General features: G+C 37.3%; 4 protein-coding genes across 5 annotated transcripts in view; 3 read left to right on the top strand and 1 right to left on the bottom strand.

Annotated features, from left to right (window-relative positions):
- The window catches only part of LOC116844418 (ubiquitin-like-conjugating enzyme ATG3), a 3,659-nt gene extending 691 nt beyond the window's left edge, over nt 1-2,968 (top strand). Inside the window, exons 2-6 of the mRNA XM_032815914.1 lie at nt 85-273; nt 542-778; nt 849-1,001; nt 1,914-2,041; nt 2,137-2,968. Of these exons, the coding sequence (XP_032671805.1) occupies nt 85-273; nt 542-778; nt 849-1,001; nt 1,914-2,041; nt 2,137-2,299 (870 nt within the window). The 3' untranslated portion in view covers nt 2,300-2,968. The remainder of the gene's footprint in view (nt 1-84; nt 274-541; nt 779-848; nt 1,002-1,913; nt 2,042-2,136) is intronic.
- Nucleotides 2,969-3,872: 904 nt separating this feature from the next.
- On the top strand, nt 3,873-6,883 carry LOC116844417 (pancreatic triacylglycerol lipase-like). 2 transcript variants are annotated; one of them, XM_032815912.1, is made up of 7 exons: nt 3,884-4,304; nt 4,441-4,495; nt 4,666-4,811; nt 4,879-5,121; nt 5,591-5,791; nt 5,867-6,026; nt 6,158-6,883. In XM_032815912.1, the coding sequence occupies exons 1-7, from the start codon at nt 4,160-4,162 to the stop codon at nt 6,237-6,239; spliced, it is 1,032 nt and encodes a 343-aa protein (XP_032671803.1). In that variant the 5' UTR covers nt 3,884-4,159; the 3' UTR covers nt 6,240-6,883. The 2 variants fall into 2 exon arrangements, with proteins under 2 accessions (XP_032671804.1, XP_032671803.1); XM_032815913.1 differs by lacking the exon at nt 4,879-5,121 and having other exon boundaries at nt 3,873-4,304.
- A 443-nt stretch (nt 6,884-7,326) lies between these two features.
- On the top strand, nt 7,327-9,219 carry LOC116844415 (odorant receptor 94a-like). The gene is made up of 5 exons (XM_032815911.1): nt 7,327-7,808; nt 7,889-8,287; nt 8,471-8,675; nt 8,826-8,981; nt 9,105-9,219. Exons 1-5 carry the CDS (start codon nt 7,447-7,449, stop codon nt 9,150-9,152), a joined length of 1,170 nt encoding a protein of 389 aa, XP_032671802.1. The 5' UTR covers nt 7,327-7,446; the 3' UTR covers nt 9,153-9,219.
- LOC116844419 (protein spaetzle 5-like) lies at nt 9,038-10,610 on the bottom strand. The gene is made up of 5 exons (XM_032815915.1): nt 10,423-10,610; nt 10,041-10,267; nt 9,908-9,964; nt 9,710-9,819; nt 9,038-9,545 (listed from the first exon to the last, which is right to left on the bottom strand). Exons 1-5 carry the CDS (start codon nt 10,520-10,522, stop codon nt 9,368-9,370), a joined length of 672 nt encoding a protein of 223 aa, XP_032671806.1. The 5' UTR covers nt 10,523-10,610; the 3' UTR covers nt 9,038-9,367.
- Between the last annotated feature and the right edge of the window lie 2,558 nt (nt 10,611-13,168).

The following is a 13,168-nucleotide window of genomic DNA, read 5'->3' as shown; positions in this document are numbered from 1 at the left end:
ATATATATATATATATATATATATATATATATATATATATATATATATATATATAATTCATTTGTATATTATATAATTTTTTAGGAGAGCAAATTCAGGGAGACAGGTGTGTTGACACCAGAGGAGTTTGTAGCAGCTGGAGATCACTTAGTACATCATTGTCCTACATGGCAGTGGGCTACTGGTGATGAGGACAGGACAAAGTCTTACTTACCAAAGGACAAGCAATTTTTGTTAACTCGTAATGTCCCCTGCTCACGTCGATGTAAGCAGGTAGGTGCATTGGCTTTCAAAGCGGTTTGAATACTTTTTGTAATATAGTTTGAAATATAGCTGATGGTTCAATGAGAGAAATTGTTTTTAAATTATTTTCAGAAGTTATTCTCTCATTCGATTATTGGCAGTGTTCCAAACTATTGGAAAAGCAATGTTCAGAATGTTTTGTAACTTGATGTACAGCTGAATTAATATATATGGTTTTTTTTTCTTTTCCTTTGTTTATATGCTGAGATGTTTACATATGCATTTACCATCTTTGTAGATAGAGTATAGCAATGAACAAGAATGTATCATAGAAGCAGATGATACTGAAGGTGGTTGGGTAGATACTCATCACTATGACATTAGTCTTGCCGGCCTAGATGAGAGAGTGACAGAAATGACATTGGAGGAGACCCAGCCGTCTCAGACAGACAACGTGGACGACGACGAGGACGACGAAGATGCTGCTGACATGGAGGCTTTCGAAGTTAGCGGAATGTTGGATGAGCAGGATAAGGTAAAGAATAAATTGACAAGAAGTAAATTCGTTTAAATCAATGAATTATAAAAAATAATTTTCGTCGCAGCACGCTGCACCGGAGAACACAAAGAAAGCTGGTCAGGAGAAACGGGATTCGTTCTCGGAGGGTGAGATTATCCGCACCCGCACCTACGACTTATATATCACATATGATAAATATTACCAAACTCCTAGGCTGTGGTTGTTTGGATACAATGAGGTAAGACATGTGCTTTTTTATCTCTGAGTTCTTAATCTCCGAGTCTACAATAGTAAGCCTTTAGTCTTATGCTTTAAGACAGGACTCGGAACGGTTTGCCAATTTCGGCCGATTCTCGGGAGCTACGCCTTCTATCTCCCCCTTGCCGCGCGACGGGCCGCAAAAGTGACGGTCGCGGCCAGTCGCGGCTTTAAGCTTGGAGGCTCGACCGTCACTTTTGTGGCCTGTTCGCGGAAGGGAAAGATAGAAGGCGTAGCTCCCAAGAATCAGCCGAAGTTGGCAAACCGTTCCTGCCTTAAAGCCTGTGATTTCTGATAAAAAGTATTTTTTGCGCTACTTCATCAGTTAAAATCCGATCAACTCGCTTAAGGAATTTATTCGTTTAAACTAAAATACTTAAAATTATACAAAAATGTAACATTTATTACAGTAAAATTCGTGGTCAAAAAATTCTATATGATTTGTCTGCACTGTTCATGAAAAATTTAATACTGAATATCACAATTTTGCGTATTTAACTTTAGCAATATAGATGATCATTATCATTTCAGTATAAAATTTTGTAAAAAGTGATACCATCCAAATAAAAAATTTACTATTATAAATGTTACATATTAGGAAATACGACATAGAAGGAAAAATAATATTTATTATATCGTTTTTGTACAATTTGTTGTACATTTTGTTGTTTGTTGGCTAGAAAACTGTTTTTATGCCTTGAGTAGTATTATACTGAATGAAATGTGGCAAGGTAGTATCATGAGATTAGTTACAAATTAACATTCATTATTTAGCCGAAATTATACCATAGTTTTTGGACATAGGGTGAAAGATTTACTATTGTAGGCCCGGACTAAGCTATTAAATCAGTCGGTTCTTAAGTCCACTATATTATGTGCTTATACATTGTAGAATCGGAAGCCGCTCAGTGTAGAGGAGATGTACGAGGACGTTAGTCAGGATCATGCCAAGAAGACAGTCACGATGGAGATTCACCCGCATATACCCGGCCCTCCTATGGCTTCTGTACACCCCTGCAGGTAAATGAAGGAGAAAAAAAGAAAGTGGATGTCGCAGATCTAAACTTGTCTCACAAGTCTTAACTGTTTGAATGTTGTTCGTTATTTGCTCGCAGGCACGCGGAAGTGATGAAGAAGATCATCGAGACGGTAATGGAGGGCGGCGGAGAATTAGGAGTGCATATGTATCTAATAATATTCCTGAAGTTCGTGCAGTCCGTCATACCAACGATCGAGTACGACTACACGCAGAATTTCATGTTAAACGCGTCCGGTTAAATGTATATCACACACTAGTGCGTTGTGATTGATATAAATCGCTTACAAAATACATTTATAGCGGATGCGCGCGAGATATTTATGTATCGATGTTTTACTACGCTTCTTGTCGTCGAGCATTGAGGATATTCGAGATCGCAAGGATACGAAATCCAAGACTGTGCTATTACAACGTGTGTCTTGAGCTTAAGAAGTGTCCCAACGATATGTGATGGTCATTCCCACAATTGCGAGACTTCAAAGATATTAAGTAAATCGTACGGATCTCGGCGTTGAGCACTTCAAGATCCGTTTGTTATACTCATCTCGATTGAGTTCGACGTAGACGTGCACCGGCACCAGATGTTTTTACATTCGCGGAACACAGCTGAGCACATATTATTTGACGTGACAACCGTTAGACAATAATGAAAGAATGAAGGCTACATTAAAAGCAACGAAGAATCCATCAACAGAAAGAGAAAGAGAGACGAAGAACTATATGAAAGTGATTTCTTTTATATATTAATAATTACTCAAACACATTCACTTGCTCTAGTGTGTCATTTACTAAGAAAATAAATAAAATAAAAAAGAAAAGAAGATAAAGGAAAAAGATGGAAAAGCTTGAATATTTATCGGAATCGATAAAATATCGCTACGAAAATAAATTGGCTATTACGAACATTATCAGTGTGACCAGTTTATTTACGATATTGCGCGCAACTTGAAACAGCGACACTACGATAGACCACCAAACGATTCCTTCTGGCCAACCTCTTCCCACACTGATTTATTTCCTTGCGTGTTGGTGATACACATAATTATTTGCCGTTCCGCCGATAGTCCACGGCATTTTCATGAGTTTAACGGCGCATAAATTAACATGAGCGCGATTGTACGAGCAGTTGATAATTATAGACTTCCATGTGGCGCGTTATCGCAGCTATTATTTTGATAAAACAATTAGATACATCTTGACGAGAGAATTCATCTGCCAAAGCAATTTTTTATTCTTGAATTCTAATATATCCTTGAATTCTGATTATTGTTAGATTTCCTTTTTCTTCACAGCAGTAGATTTTGAAAGGAAGATTTAAAAAGAGCTCCAAAATAATGATTGTTAAGATTTATTAACCGCCGACGTTTGCAATACATTGCAAATTTGAGAATTATTAATACTGCAATTCTAAGCAAATATACGAGTAAATCGTAAAATCGTAGCTTACGAATCGATTGTAATGTTGATAAAATTCACAAACCGTAACTTTATTGACAACTTCTAATTAATCGTAAGATTTACGAGAAATCGTAAATCTAGATATTTATGAGTTATCGTATGACGTACATACGGTCCGCATAAAATTGCAGATCTACTCATAAGCTCTTACGAGTCTTACGAAAACAAGTTACGAATTTTGTGATTTTGTCTAGAATTGCAGTATAAATTATCGATGAACTATCGAAGTTCCTTAGCGCTTCTCAGACAGTATGAGCTCTAAAAACGATGCATAAGATGACTTTAAGATGTCTCTCTTTTAGTCATTTTTTATGATTTTTTTATGATCTTTAAGAGGTGTCATAATTAAAAGACATCTTAAGTCATCTTATGCGTCATTTTTAGAGCTCGTGCTGAGTTTTTTCGTATCCACTTTTCTTCGAACGACTTTACGACTAGCTGCGTTAAATTACGACTAAAGCATTAAATTCTCCGCGTTAAACTTTTTGCGCACAGGAAGGATGAACATATCTCTGTGTGCGTTTCACATGCGTGCAACACTTTTTTTGTATGCACATAGAAAAGTGGTGCGACTGGTCGATATTGGATAACGAGAAGTCGCATAAAATATAGTCCGCATATATTAGCGACACCTTACGTATATGTTCATGCGCGCGAACATGAAACTCAGATCACTCGAGAATCGTTTCTCACCTTCCAGGACCTTCCGGAGCTTCAAATCCACAATGATTCGTACTTCTCATCAATTTGTCCTCGCCGTTGTCATAACATATGCGACTGCAGTTGGTAAGCATTAATGTATCCCCGAAATATTTTCCGTTAAAAATAATATTTTCGAAAATAAAAGTTGCGCAATTATATAGTATTGTGTAATGAACATAAGCACGTAATATACGAAATATATAAATTATTGTTTTTACAGGTGGAGTAGACATTGTGGGAGATCTCAAGAATATCTCCCTACGCTTTTACTTCGGGTATCTTTGAACCTTTATCGTTTGATATTTGCTCGAAAAACAAGATAAAGAAAACTACATTAGACATTTTTTTTTAACGATATCAATGTTTATTACAACGCGAGATAAAATGGACTTTTTCTATAAATTTATCTTTAATGTGCATCAATTCAAATATTTATGTCTCTTAGGACTACAATGAATGAGTACACTGATTACTCACTGGACAACGTCAATGCTCTGCAAACCAAACTAATTAATGACAGACGAACGGTGCTGTACATTCATGGTTTCACGGAGAATTTGGAGAAAAAAAGTGTACACACGATAGTGCAAGGTACATCTCTTTCGATAACGAACAGTCATCTATTAAAAGTCAACTAAATTATGCTGTGCTTTTTTAGCTTATCTAAAGCGAAACGATCACAACATTATCGCGGTAAATTACGCTAAATTAGCGAACGAATCATACCCAACAGTAGTGAAGAATGTTGCTAATGTTGGAGCCGTTCTTGCATTAGCTCTTGATAGTATGGTACAGGCAGGCTTCAATTCAAATAAATTACATATTGTCGGACACTCCATGGGCAGCCAAGTCGCTGGCCATATCGGTAGAAAGGTCAGCTTTCAGGTCCCCAGAATCACAGGTAGATATTAACTTCCTGCCAACCAATTTAGTTTCGTGCTGCTCCATACAATATAATTGTGTTTGTAATATAGTTGACGAAAAAATAAAATTGCATAGAATATTTTTTTATACCAAATGTTTTTAAATTTCCATAGTTTTTTATTGACTTTGTCTCAACAGCGACCATTGATACATAAAACAGCGACCATACATACATAAAAAAAGACAAAATATTCCACTTAAAAAAACAGTTTGAGATAATTCGAATTACCGACGAAGTTATGCGCGAAACGTTACGCGAGATTATTTTTATTTCTTTTATAGAGCATCGTATGGATATTTCGATAGCCGTTATCGAGACGAATTTGATATGACGCAGGATCGTTTAAAATCTCAATCGGAATTTCTTGTTTTTCTTCAGAAGTTGCGTTGCAATTATTGAACATTTTGCATTATAAAAAGCAGTGTTTAAAGATCTTTGCACACAGGTCTGGATCCCGCCGGGCCTCTCTTCAATGTCTTCGAAGAACGTCTGTCGTTGTTTGACGCACATTTCGTGGATATTATACATACGGACTATGGATTTTACGGCATCAGCAGGAACACAGGCACGCTGGATTTCTTCCCGAATGGCGGTCGCCGTCTACAACCCGGCTGCCCGCAAAAGTTCACGTTCTTCAGCAAAGAAGGTACGCCCAATGTATCCTCGAAAGCTCGAAGCGGTTAAACGATACTTCATGTTGATCGTCCGTCTGCCGTTTCAGAGTTTTGCAGTCATCATCGTTCCTGGGAATTTTATGCCGAGTCCTTGATCAACGAATCCTCTTTTTTGGGCGTGCAGTGTCCTTCGTGGTCTGACTTCTTGTCCGGCGAATGTAACAATTACACCCGAGTCACCATGGGTTATGGCGCTTCGAACAATACGTAAGCAAAAGGGAGATCTTAAATATAAAAATAATAATTTAAAAACGAATTAAATGTCATTGTTACAGAATTAAGATGTTACGACGTTTTGAAACACACTTATTTTATTTTCCTTTTCCTTCATTTTGCAGAAATGGAAGCGTTTATTTGATAACGGCCGCGCACAGTCCTTTCGGGCTGCGAAAAAAAGGAACTCAAGTTATCTCCGTATAGTGCGACGACCGACGACTGCATCGCATTTGAAAAGAATACAACGTAAGATCTAACGACAGGCGAACCTTACCAGTATAAAAGAAATTATCAGTACATTGACCTCTCAATGTCTCATACATTCTGCCACGCTACATCATCGTATATTAATGAACCAACGGGACTAATGTTTTAGTTCATTTATCATAATAGGCGGATAATTGTCATTATATTACTCCGTACATCGAGTCGTACCTCATGCGACAGCATTATTCCCAGGAATTCGATTTTCTTAAAGACATCATCCTATTACCGATCGGATGCCGTTATCACAATTCTATATTTATTTATCTCTGCCGTATTCTTGTGATTCGAATATCAATTTGTCGGACGTGACGGATTGTCGACGGTTAATCAATAATCTAATATTTATCGAACTGGTAATCAAAAGGTAATCAAAAGGTAATCAAAAGGTAATAAATTAAAATGTATCTCAGCGTTCGAAATCTTCTTAGTTTGATAAAGGTTTGGTTGATAAAGGTGAAATTTTAAACGAGAATTATTACGAGAATACTAAAATTTGTTATACGAACGTTTTGTTTAAAATATTGTATATTGAGACAAAATCCTAAAGTTACATTTCAAATAAAATCATTTTGAATAAAGTATATTCTATTTTTCCCATAGAATTTAATAAGTCCTTCGTGAACCAGCGCCTCGAGCATAATAGCATGACAACAAATTTAATTCCAATACCGAGTAAAATGTTTATATCGAAATTCACGGAATTATAATTTACCACATTATGATGTAATTTGATCAAACTGGTCTCTACGAAGCTGGATAGACTCCTGCATATCGATTGCTATAATAGTAGCAGTAACATTAATTTTTAACTGTAATAAGGCGGAATTACTGTCATAAAGCAGCGTGACTATAATAGCGCATGATAGAACATCGTAGTATAATAATGTCGTCCACAATAATTCTGTAATAATTGGCAAAACTTATACAAGTATGAATTATCTGTCGTAGCGGAAGTCGAGGTAATTTTTCTTCATGTGCTGAAGCGTGCGGGAAAACGATGTAGTATGATACGGTGACAAGAAGCAGCTCCGAAGACAGTTGGAACTACTTCGGAAAACTGTGCTGTACGACATATTTTGCTTTACATTACCTGTGAGACATCCCAAAATCTCCATTCGAGTCCAGCTGTCGAGCTTCAAGAATAATGCACATTCTTCCTTTGTCATTCGCGTTGTTGACGTACACCGGCTATTGGCGACCTATCGACTGGCCTTCGACTTCTATCAAGTATCATGCATACAACGTCTACTCCGTCGTCATGATCTTTCTGCTTCATTCGTTTGCGTTCTGTGGTCTGGTCGATTGTTTCATGCTCGAGGACCTCGAGACTTTCATTGAGAAGTTCTCGTTGTTTCTGTCGGTACTCGGCGTTTGCTGCAAGGTGATGAACTTGGTGATTCGTCGGAACGGAATCGTCGGTCTGACCGAGATGTTGCTGAATGATGTCTGCTTGCCCAGAGACAATCATGAGGCAGACATCCAACGACGGTTCAATCGTATCGCGAAGTACGTATCGTCCAATATCCTTACGCCAACTCTGTTAAATATATACCGTCATCAGTTCATAGAACCAAAAAACTCCTCAGAACGATCACCATCTACTGCGAGATACTGAATGAGTCGGCAGTCTTCTTCGCCACGGTCGCTCAGTTGCGGCATTTCGCAAAGACTCGTACCTTACCGCTGTCCGACTGGGTGCCCTATGATACCACATCCACGGCTGTCTACTGGGCCACCGTGCTGCACCAGACCATCGGTTTGATGGTCTGCGCGAATGCCAGCGTTGCACATGAGACCCTCATCTCCGGTTTCATGATACAGACTTGTGCTCAACTGGATATACTCTGCCATCGCGCTCGTATGTTGCCGGTCTTGTTGAGAAGAGAGGCCCAGAAACGACATGGCAGCGTCTCGAAAGAGGAGCTGAAGGAGCACGAACGGCGAATAGTTCGCGAGTTCGTCCATCATCATCGCTACGTATACAGGTGAAGATGAAAGAGGAGATGACGAGTGGTTATTCGTGCATAAAACATACACTGAGAAAAGAATATTTGAAAATTTATTTGTGGGATATAACGTGTGAATAAACTTTCATTCTTCTTTCTCTATAAAGAAATTTTCAAGCATTTTTTCTCAGTGCGTTGAATGAATAATCGCACTTTGCGTAGACTTGCGGAGCGCATCAACGCGGTGTTCGCATTGATGATTTTCGTGCAGTTTACCGTGAGTTCGACGGTGCTCTGTTTGAGTATCTACAAGATGTCGAAGAAGAGCCTGTTGAGCTTCGAGTTCGCATGGAGCTTATCTTATCTGGGTTGCATGCTCATGCAGATCTACTTGTACTGCTGGTTCGGCAACGAAGTGACGCTTAAGGTTGGTTGTAATATCAGTAATTCCAAGTTCAAGTTTATTCCTCGCATTGTACTCCTCGCGCTCTTACTTCAAGTTCAGAATTCACTAAGCTCGTCTTGAAAGCTTTGACCTTTATTCTTCATTCATACGCTTTTATTTCTACGCGCGCAGAGCGCTGAAGTCGGTACTGCTATTTACGAAATGGACTGGACGATGTTTTCCACCGACTTGATGAAAACTCTTTTACTGATTGCTACACGATCCAAGAAGTCCATTAGAATAACCAGCGGTCACATGATCGCCTTATCCAACGATTCGTTCATGAAGGTTAATAAAGATGACTTTATAATAATGTTAGAAAACGAATGAGAACATACTTGAAATAATTTGAAAACACATTTTACTTTCGTTTGTCGATTGATAAGATTAATTTAATGTTCATTTTTTCAGATCATCAAGGTATCTTATTCGGCATACAACGTTCTTAAAGATTCTTAATATAAGTGGCGTGTTCTTTTCGACCTTGCGTCACAAGAAAAACTCCAAAGAATTATTTTCATAATCGGAAATTGCATTTGATGTTTATATCATATAAATATTTTTTCTTAAACTCTTAAATATTTTTACTTCATATAATTTTTTACACTTCGCCTTTTCCGCTGATAATCCTGATTCCTTTGACTAATACGCTACGAAATGTATCCAGAAACGAATTAAGAAATTTCGTCCTTAATGAGATGGCAGCAACAACTCGCGGGAATTGGGAATAATTCGTGAACAATTTCGCCTTTATGGGAGATGGCGGTCAATTGACGATAAATAAACTTCTGCTTACATTTCGTTTTATATCCTGAGAAATCTCCGATTATTTGGCAAGCAGTATCCTCCATTCTAAAAACAGAATATGCATTACGTTATTTCGCAACGTTATATCTTGCTCTCATCATCATTCACGATCATATATATTCGTGTGTCTTCTTCTCTAATTTATCGTACATAAATATTAAAAGATTATCAATTCCTTATTTTTAAACATTTCTTAATGCAGTACTCACCCGCAATATTCGATTCTTATAGATTGGGTGAAATTCGATTTTTCTGATTGTACGATAAACAGCCAATCATTTTCGATGTTTTTGGCTGATCTCGGATTTATCAACTCTACCTGAAATTAGATCACTTTTATCAATATTCGCACAGTCGAACGCTGTAACATGGACAGTAAAACACGAGTTCAAAACATTTTTACATACCTTAGATTCACAAAGTAAATCTTCACCCACGTCTATCCGGTGTGAGATAGTTTCCACCTGTTAATAAGGGGAGAAATGATTAAAAAATGATAAATTAAAAAGAGTACACAAGAAAAGATATGATTTTACTAACGGCGTCTATGGTCGCGTAATTCATCAAGGAGGGGTTGTCGCTGAGCATTTTGTTTATGAAGTCGTTCGGATAATACGGGTCGTTTAGGCAGAAATTTTTATTTTTACAAGTTGGCACTAAATTGGTTTGGTATACTGTATTGCCGTCGTCGTTACGCGCTAGCAGAATTTCGTCCGGGAATAATATATTATCTTCAGCTGCTTTACTCTTGCGATTCTTGTCCTCAACTGTACACACAAGAGCATTATGTATTAAGTATTAAGTATTAATGTATTTTAAGTATTAAAATCTTTTTTATCATTTTGTAGATTGACGGAGAGATAAATTTTAATAACTTTCATCTCGATCGTTGAGGTATTGTTTTGAAATCTTCATACGCTACCTCGATAATACGACATAACTTTTCCGTTTTCCACATTATCAGTATCATCATATGATTCCGAGAGAAGTGTTTCATGGTCTTTCGAATGTTTGCTATTCATTGAATTACGACTTAACCATCTGAATGAATAGTAGTCGCGATTACGTTGTGCTTCTAAAATGACCTGGAAGAGAGGGAAAATAAAACTTGGTTCTCTCTCTATATTCATCCTCCTTCTCATTGCTTATTTATCTTTCTAAAACGCAATTGAGAATATCCACACAGCAGAAATGTTCCGAATATATCACGAGGATATTATAAACATATCTCAATATCTGTAGGATAACTTTATGATACATTCGGGACATTTCTGCTGTCTGAGTATATTCGCGCTCTCTTAATTGATATCTTACTACAATACTTTCACATACTTCACTTTCACTTCCAAAGTACAGTAAAATTACTACAGTAAAATTAAAGTACGTTTCGATATTCACTGCCAGTATATTGTGAATATATAATTTATGTCACGTATCCTATAGATTTGAAGTATTGACAATGAATATCGGAAAGTACTTTAGCGTTATCGTATCTGAGACACGATATTGCAAAAACTTTCTAATATCTTGATCAGTGACTTTTCACGGAATTGCGTTTCTTCTAATTTTGCGAAACAGTGTAATTGATTACAAATGATATAAGTATTTCAAACGATTTTTGTATAGTCAGATTATACGAGGGTGGTCTGAAAAGTTTCCGACCTAACAAAGATACAAGTCATTTTTTCTGAAAATTGTTTTTTATTTTTCAACATAGTCTCCTTGTAAATCTACACACTTCTCCCAGCGATGCTCCCATCTCTGTAACCCGTCGAAATAGTACTCGGCGTTTTTCTCTGCAAAATAATTGTTCACGAAGGTGATTGCCTCTTCATTTGACGAAAATCTCTGTCCTCCGAGCGCAATTTTTAGATGAGGGAACAAAAAGAAGTCGCTTGGGGCTAGATCTGGTGAGTAAGGTGGATGGTCAAGCAGTTCAAACCGTAATTCGTGGATTTTCGCCATGGCAACCGCTGAGGTGTGAGACGGTGCGTTGTCTTGGTGAAACAGGATTTTCTTTTTCTGCAAATGTGGCCGTTTTCCCGCAAGTTCTGCCTTCAGCTTGTCAAGTAATGATGCGTAGTATGCTCCTGTAATGGTTTTTCCTTTTTGAAGATAATCGATTAAAATAACTCCATGACTATCCCAAAAAACAGTCGCCATCACTTTCCCAGCCGAAAAAACAGTTTTTGCTTTTTTTGGAGCCGGTTCCCCCTTTGCAGTCCACTGTTTGGACTGTATTTTTGTTTCAGGCGTATAATGGTGTATCCAAGTTTCATCTACAGTAATTAATCGGCGCCAAAACTCGGATTTATTGCGCCTAAACTGCTCCAACAGAGCGTTGGAAATGTTCATTCGAACACGTTTTTGGTCTAACGTGAGCAAACGCGGCACCCAACGCGCGGACAGCTTTCTCATGCCTAAATGTTGATTTAATATGCGACAAACACGTTCTTTTGACATGTTCATAACCTCTGCTATCTCTCTCACTTTAATTCGGCGGTCGTCTAGCACCATTTGGTGAACTTTGGCGATGTTTTCGTCGGTAGTTGCAGTTTTTGGACGTCCTGAACGTTCATCGTCTCCCAAGCTCTTACGGCCACGTTTAAATTCAGCGGCCCAAAATTTCACTGTCGTAAATGATGGTGCAGAGTCCCCATACACAGAATCCAACTCATCTTTGATTTGCGTAGGCGTATTGCCTTTCAAAAACAAATATTTAATGACAGCTCGATACTCGATTTTGTCCATTTTCACAAAAACACTCACATCAACTTACTCAAACGACTGTTACATAACAACTGCGAGTCCAAAATGGCTGAAACTTCGGTGAGTAACTGTCAACAGATGAACAACGAAATTCACTAGCTTTTATTTACAAGTGCTGCTATCTTCACGTTGAGGTCGGAAACTTTTCAGACCACCCTCGTACATGTCGAAGTGAATTGACTTTGCGACGCTTAGGACCGATTTTTCAATGATAGTTTAAACTTGTTAGATTTCAACTTAAACTCTATTTAAATAAAACAAACGCATTGTTATAATAGAGTTTAAACTTAAATCCAAGTTTAAACTGCTATTGAAAAATCGCTTTATCTGCTTGTGCGTTAATTCATGTTTCGCATCAATCGAATGTTGCATCACGTTTTAACACAATAATTTATTATTTACTATGTCGATCGCATTGTTAAAATTTCCGATGACGTTTTAGATCCACGTGTGAAACGGTTTAAAACGTCACATTACACTTCATTGATTCTCCTTATATTAATATAAATGCATATTGTAAGAAAGATGGCGGAAAGAGTAATTTCCAACGAGAACCAAGTGTAAGACGACACATTAATTGTCAAGATATAACAATATGAAATTAAACATTTTGATATTTTTCCTAGATGTTATTGCTGATTATTTTATTGCATATATTATATTTTCACATCAAAAACGTTTTATTGTGGCTGAAACTCTTTCACTTTACTAAATTGAGAAGTTTACTAAATACTAAAAATTAAGACTTTTTAACTCTTTTGTTGCAGAAGTCGTGTATATGTTACTGGAAAAGTGAGAAATCCGCATTGTATAGAATATCTAAGCATTATATATAAAAATTGATAGATATTCTGTACAATACCTAGATATTTTATATAATACCAGAGTTTTACAATGCC

This window comes from Odontomachus brunneus, unplaced genomic scaffold (genome assembly GCF_010583005.1).
Source record: "Odontomachus brunneus isolate Ranch 3 - 2012 unplaced genomic scaffold, Obru_v1 Obru_scaffold_041, whole genome shotgun sequence".
NCBI classification, from domain to species: Eukaryota; Metazoa; Arthropoda; class Insecta; order Hymenoptera; family Formicidae; genus Odontomachus; species Odontomachus brunneus.
The sequence above is the reverse complement of the archived record's forward strand: the minus strand, read 5'-3'. Positions and strand labels throughout refer to the sequence as shown.